This window comes from Heterodontus francisci, chromosome 18 (genome assembly GCF_036365525.1).
Source record: "Heterodontus francisci isolate sHetFra1 chromosome 18, sHetFra1.hap1, whole genome shotgun sequence".
Taxonomy (NCBI): Eukaryota; Metazoa; Chordata; class Chondrichthyes; order Heterodontiformes; family Heterodontidae; genus Heterodontus; species Heterodontus francisci.
In genome coordinates, this window is record NC_090388.1 from 13439429 (window position 1) to 13453787 (window position 14359).

The 14359-nt window shown below is 39.8% G+C and overlaps 1 protein-coding gene across 6 annotated transcripts in view; it reads left to right on the plus strand.

Moving 5' to 3' along the window:
• LOC137379451 (plasma membrane calcium-transporting ATPase 1-like) overlaps positions 1 to 14359 on the plus strand; it is a 124641-nt gene that overhangs the window by 95463 nt on the left and 14819 nt on the right. For all 6 annotated transcript variants that reach the window (XM_068050284.1, XM_068050287.1, XM_068050282.1 and 3 more), the window contains exons 13-16: positions 10412 to 10591; positions 10681 to 10768; positions 13172 to 13278; positions 13518 to 13709. In XM_068050284.1, the coding sequence (XP_067906385.1) occupies positions 10412 to 10591; positions 10681 to 10768; positions 13172 to 13278; positions 13518 to 13709 (567 nt within the window). The remainder of the gene's footprint in view (positions 1 to 10411; positions 10592 to 10680; positions 10769 to 13171; positions 13279 to 13517; positions 13710 to 14359) is intronic.

The window sequence follows — 14359 nt, forward strand, 5'->3', positions numbered from 1 at the left end:
TAATTTTGCATTTGGAGGCCTGTTCATTTTTTTTTAGACAAGTTCAAAATGACTGCAGATTTAAATTGCATTCATTACCCAGGTATAAACCTTTGTTCAAGACATGAACACTAAGCAAATCCTATCCATTGGTAATTCATTTAACCATGGAAATGTGTGTACTTGGCAAACTGTGAATGTTATAAATTGTGGAAGGTATGAAAAGTTATGGAATGGATATCTAAAATTGATTTGAGTTACTCCATATGAAAATGGTTGAGCCAAGGATGATGTGCAGAGAAATTCTAGTAATGATGGCCTGGGGTTGTGGTGATTGCCCTTCAATTGCCATCATCTTTTGGGGTGTTTTAGTATAATTCCAGCCATAGGAGGGTTTTCCCATTGATTCCAATTTTACATGGTCACCAGTGCTATATGTGAAATGCTTTGTGTTGAGATGCTACTATTGCCTCTCCTTTGGCATTGAGCTCTTGTGTCCATGGTCTTGATCGAGACTATGATGAGGTCTGAAGCTGGGTGTGCGAGTTATTGGTGAGTAGGTATAGCTTTATGGCAGTTTTCAGGCTGCTTCACTGAAGTCAGTAGGGTGGTAATTCGCCAGGTTACATTTGTCCTGCTTTTGTGGACAAGATATTCCTGGGCAATTTTCCAGTTGGTGGACGCCATTGTCATAGTTGCATTGGAATAGCTTGGCTAGTTCTGGTGCACCACTCTTAACTAAAGCTGGGACGTTACAAATTCCTTTTTGTGTTCAGTCACTGCTCACTATCATGTGGAGTGAATAAATAATATCATGTTCTAAAACCAGTCCAGCAGAAGCTATCTTATAATGTTACCCAAGATGCTGTAATGTTCTATGTTCTATGTTACTCTAACAGTGCTGACTGGCTTACCTAAAGTAAATGAACATTACCCTGAATTACAGGACATACCATCCTTTCCTAAATGCAGAATTAAGCCTTAGACATAAAAATTTGACATTTCTAGCATGACTGCTCCTGATTTTTGCCTGCATTGTTTGCATCTCATCTAGGAATTCGGGTCCCATAGCATTCTGGGGCAAGTAAAGATAGTTGGACCTGAAGGCTATTTGTAAGCCAGGCCATTCTTGGCTTTTGACCTTGTTCTCTGATTATAGATAGCCCCTAGAATTGTCTGGGAGAATTAAGCAATTGCAATGTCCTCAATTTTATCGATTTCCACAAATTAAAACTTGGGAATTTTCTGGTTTTGTTTAACATGTTGTTTCACTTTAGCTTTATATGCAGTACAATAATTCCTCATTTAATGCAGTAGATGCGTTCTTGAAGTGCTGCATTAAGCGAAAACAATTTTCCCAGAAATAATGGAGAAGTTGTGGTTTGAGGGGATAGAGATTGTATGTAACATAATTTTTATTTTAAAAAATGTAATGTAACAAAATTTCACTCAACCAGAGGTGATTGCAGCTTGGGGTGGAGGGCCAAGTGCTGGAGTTATTGGGGGTCGAAGGCGTAGGGTAATCGGGATCATCAACTGAAGATGATGGAGCTGCACATCTCCTTTGGAAGTTGAAGGCCTAGGAACATCAGTATCGTCACTTGATGCCTTTTTAGTAGATTTTGTAAATTTGTCAAGCAACAGTTGTGTTGCTAGTCTTTTTTTCTTTATAAAGCTCACGATAGCAACACATAGCATCGTTCATTAGTCTGGCTACTTTAGAGCTGCGTTCTCTATCTGCATCGTAGATTGCCAGTGCTTTCTGGCTTTTGACATTCTCTTGGTAGTCAACATGCGAGCAGCAGGTGCAACATTAGCAACCTCCTGTTCCTTCTCTTGTTCATCCAGTTGCATCAACTCGACAACACCTCAAAACCAACCACCTGGCTAAGCTGACAATGTAATGTCTCACTTTGGTCACATCCTCGACCATCTAGAAGCCCCTAAAGTCATGAATGCATTCAGGCCACAATTTTCACCAAATCCCATTTGTGCAGGGAGCCGATACTTCAGCCCATGACTTGGCAGTGATATTGATGGTTACCTTGATATTGAAGGCATGCCAAAACTACTTAATTGTGGTTTTCCTTTCACACTCTGCTTCCTTAGTTTGGCAAAGGTTTGGCATAAATAATAAGCCTTGAATGTGGTCATCACACGTTGATCCATCGGTTGGATCAATTGTTGTGTTGGGTGGTAGAAAAACAACTTTGTTCTCCAAAAGATGGACAATGTGTTTGGAGGATGACTAGGAGCATAGTCAAGAGTCAGGAGAATCTTGAAAGATAGATTTTCTCTTGTGCAATATTCTTGCAGTTCTTTGTGGAGGTAAACAGTAAACCATTCTAGGAAAATACCTCCTGTTATCCAGCCTTTAGTGTTCGAACACCGGATAACAGCAAGATGTTCCTCTGAATTGAGTCACCGAGAGTTTTGAGGGGCAATGATAAATCATCAAAGGAGGGGAAGAGAGGTGGAGATGTTTTTTGAGATTGAGTTTAGGGCCTGGGCAGCTGAAGGTGTGGCCACCACTTGTGTTGCACCTAGGGTACTGTCCAGTTTTGAGTAGACATTGCAGCCTTGGAGGTAGTTCACAAGTGATGAGACTGCTCCATAGCATCAGAGGAGTGAAGTATTAGGAAAGACTGGAAGTTGGTCATTTCAGCTATGAAATGGGACCGTTTAATAGGAGCCTTCAGAGCTTTACAAAATAGCCTGGAGAAGTTAAATCTGACATGACTTCAGATTAAACTGATTGCAAAACAAGTGCACAAGTTTAAACAGAGTCATATTTGGGATTGATGAATCATATCCAGAATGTACCTGTTTGATGTAATGGAGGCACTTGGAATCGTGCTGTGATTGGAAAAAGGAGAAATATTTGCAGGTGTTCTGAAAGGCTGTTAAGATAGATTAAAGAACCTGGCTTGTCCATTTAACCCAAAGCAAAAATGTAAATCTGAAATCAAACATTCAAGATAAGGTAGACCACAAGGAAATTATGTACCTGTTCTCTGCTTGCAGCAGCAGCGTGCTCATTAATCCACTGAAAATTGAATAATAGCTTGTTTAAATTCTCAGTAATAAAGCCAACACATACAGCCTATTGCTTTCAGTTTACAAGGTTCCGGAAATTGAGTTGAGCAGGTATCATAGGGCAGTGCATAGATTGAGCTTCTGGACAACAAGGTGTTAAAGGTTCATGGCCATTCTAATGGCTGAGGTAAAATCTCATCTCTCAACCATACAAGATGTCCCAGGTTTGAGTCATATAGGTGCTACTTTGCCTTACTCTGAGGTAATCTGAGATTATGTAGCATTTAAAACTTTGATTCACCCTTTTTAAGGGCCTTATTTCTAGACTGTACAGTTTTAAGCAACCTTTTCTTCTGAATAACTTGGCCAGAGAAATTGGCATGTTGGGACATCTCGTGTGATGTTTTAATGGATATACTGTCCTGCCCAAGAACACAACTTTCCATGAGATTCAATGTGTCTTTAAAAACTTTTTCTGCCTCTGCGCACTTCTTAACATATAGAATCAGAATGATGCAGCATAGTAATGGGCCATCCAGTCCATGAAACCTGCAGCAGTGTTTTTCTCAACATTAGCCACCTAGTCTGATCTTGCAATCCTGATATCTCCCATTTGAAGAGGTGGAAATCATTACCCCACCAGATAGTCTTGTACTATTTGTGTGGCTGGCCCATGATGTTTGAACATGACCACCTATAACTGTTTTTGAACACTGGAACTGTAAATGTCTGAACAAGTAATTTATTCTCTGATCTGGGCCTAGTAAATGAATTAATTTGATTTATTAAAAGTGAAAGATAAGCGCATAATTTTGATTCTTACTGGGCAGTAAAGCCAGAGTGTATAACCTGAATATCAAAGACTAAGATTTAATTGGAACAGAATCATTTCAACAGTGATGCTCTCCTTCAAATACCTATTTCCTTAACTATTTTAAGTGAAAAATTTGAGACAGGAAAAATGTTAGATTTTATTCACAAAGGAGTGGAGGAAGCAGTACTAAAGCTATATTAAAGCAACAATTTTCGGGTGCAGTTTTTAATCATTAAATGCACAATTCTATTGACAATTCAAAAGATTTTTTAAATTCAGTCTTTTAAGTGCCATAGTTTATCAAAGTCGAAGGCATTTTGCCAAGTTACAACAATATCCTGCAAAAAAAAAACAAAAGCAACAGAACCACTTACTCAACAATGTCATCAGGCTAGTGACCTTCCTGGTAACAGCTGCTGAACCCAGGAGTAAATTTAAAAATCCTGGTCTCGTATTTTTATAGATGGGGAAATTCTCTGCACCTGTTGCATGAATTAATGCCACCTACAACTATCATGCAATTTTCAACTTTAGTCATGCTAAATTACTGCAACAAATTCCTTTATGCTTGGTATCAGTTTTTCTCTACCTATTTTAGTGACCATCTATGTATGTGTAGATGGTATGAGCAAAGCTAGAAACTAAACTTGGTCTGTCCAGTGCACTGTCAAGTATGAACATAATTTCTGTGGTCCTGTTTTCTGCTATTGATTATCCTAGCATTATCATGAGATACATTGCTTCTTCATGCTGGATATTAAGTGTGTCTACTATTTACTCCTTATCCAAGTCTCCTCTTGCTAATTCTGCTTTTTTTGGTACATTTGAGTCCCATTTGTGTTCCCAATGATAAATTTCATCTACTTGTGACTGCATGACTAAATCCTTCTTAAATATTCAGCTGTATCCATGAATTCTGTATTTGTATTGGCAAGTTTGTGAATAATTTTGTCAATTTATCTAATTACAAATACCAGTCTATACCTTGCACAAACTCACTTTTTAAACTAGCTTCTTGATCGCACTTAACCTTCTGTGTAGAATTCAAGTGATCTTTATTTTGATTTGAATTTTCATCTGGAAATTTAAAAGCTTTTTGCAAAAAGCCCAAATAACTTTGTTTTAATCTTGATGTGGGCATCACCGGTATTTATTCTCTCTCCATTGTTGCCCTGAGAAGGTAGTAATAGGCCACTGCCTTGAACTGAAGCAGTGAGATGACTGACTCTTGAGAGATAACTAAAATTTAAGGTAGTTATGGAAAAGGACAAAGATCGACTGGAAATGTACTGAATTGGGGGAAGGTCGATTTCAATATGTTGAAACAGGATCTGGTCAAGGTGGACTGAGAGCAGCTACTTGTAGGAAAGCCAACATCAGACCAGTGGAAAACATTCAAAGAGAAAATAGTGAGAGTTCAGGGCCAACATGTACCTGTTAAGGGGAAGGGTAGGACCAACAAGTCCAGGGAACCCTGGATGTCAAGGGATAATAGAGGATTGGATCAGGAAAAAAAAGGAGGCTTATGGCAGATTCAGAGTGCTGAAAACAGCGGAGGCACTAGAGTATAGAAAGTGTAGGGGGGGTACTTAAAGTAATTAGGAGAGCGAAGAAGGGGACGTGAAAACACAGGCGGGCAAGATAAAGGAAAATCCTACGTCGTTTTATAAGTATGTTACGGGAAAGAGTAGGGACCAAAGTGGCAATGTGTGCGGAGCTGGAGGACATGGGTGAGGTTTTAAATGATTTACTTTTCATCTGCCTTCACTATGGAGAAGGATGATGTAGGTGTAGAGATCCGGAAGGGGGATTGTGATGTATTTGAACATATTAACATTGAAAGGGAGGAAGTATTAACCGTTTTAGCGGGCTTAAAAGTGGATAAATCCCCAGGCCCTGATGAGATGTATCCCAGGTTATGTGAGGCAAGGGAGAAGATAGCAAGGGCTCTGACACAAATTTTCAAATCCTCTCTGGCCACAGGAGAGGTACCAGAGGATTGGAGGACAACAAATGTGGTACCATTATTCAAGAAGGGTAGCAGGGATAAACCAGGTAAGACTAACATCAGTGGTTGGGAAACTATTGGAAAAAAATTCTGCAGGATAGGATTAATCTCCACTTGAGAGGCAGGGATTAGTCGGGGGGAGATCGTGCCTAACTAACTTGATTGAATTTTTTGAGGCGGTGACTAGGTGTGTAGATGAGGGTAAAGCAGTTGATGTAGTCTACATGAACTTTAGTAAGGCTTTTGATGTCCCGCACGGGAGATTGGTTCAGAAGGTAAGAGCCCATGGGATCCAGGGCAATTTGGCAAATTGGATCCAACATTGGCTTAGTGGCAGGAGGCAGAGGGTGATGGTCGAGGGTTGTGTTTGCAAGTGGAAGCCTGTGACCAGTGGTGTACCACAGGGATCGGTGCTAGGACCCTTGTTTGTAGTGTATATTAATAATTTAGACGTGAATATAGGAGGTATGATCAGTAAGTTTGCAGATGACACGAAAATTGGTGTTGTAAATAGAGGAGGACAGCCTTAGATTACAGGACGATATAGATGGGCTGGTAAGATGGGCAGAGCTGTGGCAAATGGAATTTAATGCTGAGAAGTGTGAAATGATGCATTTTTGAAGGACTAACAAGGCAAGGGAATATACAATGGATGGTAGGACCTAGGAAATAGAGGGTCAGAGGGACCTTGGTGTACTTGTCCATAGATCACTGAAGGTAGCAGGACAGGTAGATAAGGTAGTTAGGAAGGCATATGGAATACTTTTATTAGCTGAGGCATAGAATATAAGAGCAGGGAGGTTATGATGGAACTGTATAAAATGCTAGTTTGGCCACAGCTGGAGTACTGTGTACAGTTCTGGATACCACACTACAAGAAGGATGTACTGGAGAGGGTGCAGAGGAGATTCACCAGGATGTTGTCTGGGCTGGAGCATTTCAGCTATGAAGACAGACTGAAAAGTCTAGAGTTGTTTTCCTTAGAGCAGAGAAGGCTGAGGGGGACATGATTGAGATGTACAAAATTATGAAGGACATTGATAGGTTTTAGATGGGAAGAAACTTCCTCCCTTAGAGGAGGGAACTCTTCTGACTCTAACCAAATTGATGTGGGATTGGAATCGCAGCCTATTTTTTCTAAAGGGCATTAATAAGCCAGTTGAATGTTTACAACATTCTGCCAGATTCACATTACATTTTTCATGGTGCGAGATTTTTTAAACAAATCAAATTCTCAAACCAGCATGTAGAATTTGAACTCCCATTCTTTAGATTCCCAATCCACTGTCTATTATCGGACCAGTAATATAGCCACTGTTACCATACATCAGCATTTCCCATGCTGACTATTAAAGGATGTGGGAGAGTGTGACCATGAGTTAGATTGTTTAGAGAACATGAGCAAGGATTATGATTTAAAAGGAAGTTTCTCAGATTGGAAAAGCAAATGGTATTCCACAAGTGAGTTTGAGTCAGTGCACCTTAAATTGTAAAATTTTAAATGGAACAGAGAAGCAGGGGAACCTTTAATATGCAGATGTCATTAAAGGAACAGGTGGCCATAAATGGGGAAAACTACATTTTTGATTTTTGGACCTAGAGGCACAGAATACAAAACCAGAGGTAATGCTAATGTTGGTTGTAGGTAGAGTGAAGTGAAGCAAGAACTTGCATTTTTATAGTGCCTTTCATGACTTCAGGTCATTCCAAAACACTGCAGCCAATTGAGTACTCGTAAATGTATTACTGTTGAACAAAACGCAACAGCTAATTTGTGCACAGGAAGGTCCCACAAACATCATTTGTGATGATAGATAATCTGTACAGTTTGATGTTGGTTGAGCAATTAAATATTGGCCGGAACACCAGGGAGGTCTCTTTGAAATAGTGCCATGGGATCTTACACCTAATAGGGCAGACCTGCTAAACATCCCAACAATGCAGCATTCCCTCATAATTGCATAAGTGTGTCCCTGGAACGGGGCTTGAATCCATAACTGCTGATTCGAGCAGAAGTGATGCCAACTAAGCCATGGCACAAATCTAAGTGTACAGTTTTGAGTGCCCCATTATAGGAATGATATAAAAGCAATGAAGATATAGATTCACTGGGATGTTACCAGAGTTGAGGGTAACAATTATGGGGAGATGTGAAGTTGGGATCTTCGTTTCCTCTAGAATTGAGGTTGAGATATGAACTGACAAAGCCTTCAAGATTATGAGGAGTTAATATTAATAGTGGTTTCTTTCTCTTTTAATAAAAAAAAACTTGAGTTGTTGATCAACCTGACTGCTTTGGCCTTGGTGTGTTTTGAGTGTTGCAGCTGTGCCCATCCAGGCAAATGGAGAGTATTCCATCATCCTCCTGACTTATGCATTTTAGGTGGTGGAGAGGCTTTGGAAATGAGCTGCTTGTTGCAGGATACCTAACCTTTGACCTACTCTAGTAGCCACTACTTATGTAGCTGATCCAGTTGAGTTTTTGGTCAATGGTGACCCCAGGATGTTGGGGTATTTGATGGTAATGCATTTAATGACTAGGGTGATGGTCATTGCTTGGCACTTGTGTGGTACATTTCTTTTTACTAATGGATAAATATTTGAAGGAGAAAAAATTGCAGGGATATAGGGAGTCTGTCACTCCAGAATTGGCCTTTATAGCCACTCCAGGCGCTGCTGCACAAACCACTGACCACCTCCAGGTGCTTACCCATTGTCTCTCGAGACAAGGAGGCCAAAGAAAGAAAGAAAGGGAAAGAGTAGGGAAGTGGGACTAACTGGTTTGCGCTTCAAAAGAGCTGATGCAGACTCTGGGCTGGATGGTCACCTTCTGTGCTGTACTATTTAGTCAGTCCAAACCTGGTGTCCTGGTCTTGTGGCATTAAGACATGAACTGACATTAACTGAAGAATTACATATGGAACTGAACACTGAAATTTCCCACTGGTCAGGCAGATAGTGATAGAGTACACATAGGGAATAGAGGATAATAGGGAATATTAGTGAAGAAAAACTTTTTCTACAGGATGGCTGAAATGTAGAATCCTGTTAAATTCTTGCTAGAGTCCATAAATACTTTTAATAGGGAATTAGATAGCTGCTTGAAAAAGAATATGAAGCATTATGGGGAACGAGCAAAAGTGTGATTAAACTAGATGGCTCGTCATTATTTGCAGATTAATTGGTTGTAGCAAAGTGTGCTGTAACATTCTACGATCTTTTCCTAAATGTCCTCAAAGAAGCAATAATGTTTGTTTTTTGTTCAGATATTTTCTTGTCAATATTTGCATTATTCAAATTTTGCAAAACAAATCTTCATTCTCAAGTAAAAAGTTGGGGAGGGGTAAAATGCATGTACCAGTGCTTGAATCTGGATGCGGGGTGAAGTGAACCTGAAAGGATAGCATTGCCAGTGATCACAGCAAATGTAACTACTGGTCTACTGGTAAATATTCTTATTACCTTTATCCTGATATACCGTGGGGTGGCAGTTAAACTTGCACTCCTTCAGTATAAACAAACTTGTATAACTTCAAAACCGCTGGCAATGGTGCAGTAATTGAGGGGAAATTACACCGGTTTCTAACTGCAAATGGATGCAGATTTTTTAAAAACACATTTCTCCCTATTTCTTTTTTGCTCTGTGAAGATGCATGCAGTTAATATACCAGTAAATGGTTGCTTTTATATAGTGTCTTCACATCCTCAGGCCATCAAGTGCTTCATAGCCAGTTATTTTGAAGTGTTTTCACTCAGCAACATCAAGCAGGTCCTTGCTGTTTGTGAACAGTTGATGTGTTTTGATGGTTTTTGAGGGATAAAAGTTAGCCAGGCCTACTTCCCGACTATTTGAATAGTGCCATGGGATCTTTTGTCTACATCAGACGATGGATGGGGCTTCAGTTTAATATCATCTGAAAGACAGTACCTCTCAGAGCAGAGAAGGCTGAGGAGATTAATAGAGGTGTTTTTAAAACCATGAAGGGTTTAGATAGAGTAAATAAGAGAAACTGTTTCCAATGGCAAACTGATTGATAACCAGAAGGCACAGATTTAAGGTGATGATCAAAAGAACCGGAGGCAATATGAAAACCTTTTTTTAGCGCAACAACTGGTTAGGATTTGGAACGCACTCCAGGATAGGGTGGTGGATACAGATTCAATTGTAGCATAGATATTAGAATATTTCTTAAATTACTATTCTAATATCATACTAGTCTAATAGAATCAGATAAATACTTGAAAGGAAAAAATTGCAGGTATATGGGGAGAGCAGTTAACTTGATTGCTCTTGGAAAGAGTCAGCACGGGCTGAATGGCTGCCTGCTGTACTATTTTGATTCTCTGACCATTGCAGCATTGAGTACTACACTAAGTAATGGGCTAGATTATCATATCGCTCAAATGGAATTTGAGCTACCACAGAGCTAAACTGATGCCAGTAAACTAGTGTTCCTTGAATGTAAACTTCCATCAAAGATATCGTACTTCAATAAAGGGTGAACAATACTGCAGTTGTGTTCCACAGTGAAATTGTATAACCTGATGAAATTGTTTACTTCTACTGTCTGCAGGTTCCTGATGCCATTAAGAAATGTCAGGGTGCTGGTATCACCGTGCGTATGGTCACTGGTGACAACATTAACACTGCCCGTGCCATTGCTACAAAATGTGGCATTTTACAGGCTGGTGATGACTTTCTGTGTTTGGAGGGTAAACAATTCAACAAACGCATTCGCAATGCAAAAGGAGAGGTACATTTTAACATTTTAAACAAAGCAGCAGTGTGAATTTTCCCTCTAGTATTGAATACTATGAAATGGCAAATATTTAATCTTTTCAGATTGAGCAAGAACGTATAGACAAGATTTGGCCCAGGCTTCGTGTCCTTGCAAGATCTTCACCCACTGATAAACACACTTTAGTCAAAGGTAAAATGGTAAATTTTTAAATCATTTTCTTAGATCTAATATCTAACAGATGACCATTCACTGATGCTGAACTGGCAGGCACTTGAAATTTCAAATTCTAACCTGTGCAGTCAGCAATTCCACCAGCATCTCCATAAATTGTACTTAATTGCCATGATGTTTCTCTGACAACACTACTTGCATTTATATAGGGCCTCATGTTTAGAAAATGCCCCACAGTGCTTCACTAAAACGTAATCAGACAAAAATCACTATCAAGCCAATAGACCGGTGACTAAAAGCTTGGTTGGAGGTGAAGTATCCTGAAGGAACAGAGGCAGATAATAAAGTAGAGTTCCAGAACTTGGAGCCCAAATGACTGCATGGCCACCAATAGTCTGAGGTCCTATTAAGGGTTGAAGTTGACATTGAGACACAATAGTAGAGCATCAATGAATTATGTCCATGTTTGTACACAGTTATGGACAGTGAATGACTAGAGAAGCTGCTCAAAGGGCAGATTATCAATGGACACTACTGGTAGAGGTTGCCCAGTGGAATGTAGCTGAGCAAGCTTGGCAAGTCAACCATGAGCCAGCAGTAGTTGATCCAGGGGAGACTGGTGGCTTCTGTGTTCATAATACAAATCCAGTATACCAGCAAAGGAACAGTGGAAGTGAAATCCAAGCAGTGGATCACGATGTGGTGAAAAGTAAATTCACAGCATCAGTGAATCGGGAGCTGGTCTGAGGGACTGCTGTAGAGAAGTGAGCAGCACATAAAATCAGGAATAGGAGTTTGAGGAGCCAGTCCAATGACTGGGTGATGGAGTTCTGAACAATGTGTTAACCCACAGAAAGCGAGTGCAAACTGGAGGTCATTTGGCCAATGGAGAACAATCCAGAGAATGATGGGAACCGACAGGGTCAAATCAGAGCAAGCTTAGTATACAGTGAAAAATTCCCAGCAGTGGAGAGAGATCTGCATGCAGAGGCAACTCAGCTCCCAGTAAATAAGCAGTCCAGCAGAGAATACAGTCTCCGTAGAAGGTGAATTTTGAGTTGTCCCCTACCTAGTTAATAGGGATGGGCATTATTTTCCTGTGTAAGAGAAAGTTATCAAATGCTCAATTACTCTCCTTACTGAGAGCTTCTACACAGGTAAACTGTCCAGATTTCGAAATCTAGCTGTATGCTAGTGGGATATCTTTGAAGCTACAAGCCAAATTATCTAACTGTAAATTTATGGTCAAGACTGCCACCTAGTGCAAAATAGAGTAGAAAATTTCAAGAGGTTGTAATGAAGTGGGGGGGGGGGGGGAGGGGTTGGTGGGGGCGGGTGGATGCAGAAGACTTGCTAGTAGGAAGATAACCATAAGGGGCAGATGTAGAGCTGTCAAATGCTATTTTGAAATTTTCAGTCATGGACTTTCTGGCTGATTTGCACACTTGTAGCAGAAACAGTTACTTCCATCTTTTGATTTGCAGGCAACGGCCAAGTGTCATTATGTTCTGTTGTATTCCCTGTTTGCTGTGAATGAGCACTACTTTTCCTGGTGCAATTTTTTTTTTTACATTTTGGTTTCTTAAATACTTCTGGGAAAAAAAATTGTAGAGCTATGGGGTAAGAGTAAAGATGTTGGTTCTAATTGGAAAGCTGAGTTGACATGGGTGGACTGGCCATCTTTGTATCCTTCTGATACTCCTCATAGCCTTTATAGCTTATATTTTTGAGAACTCATTGAATGCTAGGAAAGTTCCATTTCCTTAACAATAACTTTTTCCCTTTATAGTGGGAGAAAATAAGATGCCAGGGATTGTTAGCACAGTCAGATTGCTGGCTGTACATGCAGAAAATTCAGGAACAGGATGGTAGAGGCTGTGGATGAACTGAGTGGCTGGTTGCTGCATTATACATTTTTATTACTGATCTTCTTTCTGTTCTTTCCCCTCCCTCCCAGATTGACTTATCCCAGAACAGCTTTGGTTTGTAAATAGTTACAGAAATTGAGATCAGTTTCTTGGTTCTATTTTACTTAAAACTGCAGCTCATGTTTTTGAAATATTCAAGTCCGGCTGAAGTTGGAAGGGTATATTAACCAGCTGCACTTTGTGGAGCTCAAATGTGGGCATATTGTCACACAACTTGAGCCCGTCCATCCATCTATGTTGGCTCACTGCTTTCTTCTAATTGAAATTGTCTAACTCCTGTAAGAAGTTATTGATTTGCAAATGCAAAAATTTCTCTCTGGGTACCTTCCAAAGCTCTGCAGGGGGAAGAGATTGTGAACAGGAATTAACATTTCATATTTCACTGAAGTATTTGTCTGAAATATTAGTGCTCAAGATTGCTGAATGATTTTTCAAACATGTCCACAAGTAGTGAGATGCCAAAAATAAATTTTGTTCATATTTTCATTTCAAGGCATTATTGATAGCACGGTGTTGGAACGAAAACAGGTTGTAGCAGTAACTGGTGATGGTACAAATGATGGTCCAGCACTGAAGAAAGCTGATGTTGGATTTGCCATGGTATGTTTTAAAGTTAATTTTGTGTACTGAATTTCTAAATGTTGCATTTTGGTTTACCTGATTTTTTTTTTTTGTCTCTTCAGATTTGCTAGCTGCATTTAAATACCCTCTTTTTTTTAAAAAAAACTTTAATTTTATATCTTTCCTCAGTTAAAATTTTATGGAATTCTATGTGCAGTTGAGAGCTAGTAATCCTGATGTGCAAAAGGTTACTTTTATCTGTTTCACCTTCCTTCCAGGGTATTGCTGGCACAGATGTGGCCAAAGAAGCCTCTGATATTATCCTAACTGATGATAACTTCACGAGCATTGTTAAAGCAGTTATGTGGGGTAGAAATGTGTATGACAGTATCTCAAAGTTTCTCCAGTTCCAGCTTACTGTCAACATTGTAGCCGTGATTGTGGCGTTCTGTGGTGCTTGTATTACACAGGTAAATGGAATTTTGTCACTTTGGACATAGTGTTTGATAGTGGCTGGGCATAAATGTATCAATTTACACTGGTCTCTGGCATGTTCTATACAGCAGAACTATAGATTTTGAATTTTACGTGATGTTTAGTTTAGAGATAACAGCAGTGAAACAGGCCCTTTGGCCCACCGAGTCTGTGCCGACCATCAACCACCCATTTATACTAATCCTACACTATTTCCATATTCCTACCACATCCCCACCTGTCCCTATATTTCCCTACCACCTACCTATACTAGGGGCAATTTATAATGGCCAATTTACCTATCAACCTGCAAGTCTTTTGGCATGATCCATGAACTAATAGTGCATGTATTTTGAAGTACCACTACTAAGGAGTAGCTAGAAGGCATAGGAGCTATTGCAAAGTAGATGATCATATGCTCATGCTGTTCAGATGGGCAGTCAGTCTATTCCTCGTTCTCCACTAATGTTTTAATGGCTGAGCCAGCTGTTTGCATGTCCATGAGTGGCCTAGGCAAGCTTTTCTCTGCAAAGAAACGCTATGCTACTTGGTTGAAATAGAAACTTATCTTGAATTATAACAGTCCTAGGTTCTATCACTTCACAAATATGAATACTCCCATTTTGTGAAGAAAACTACTTGTATG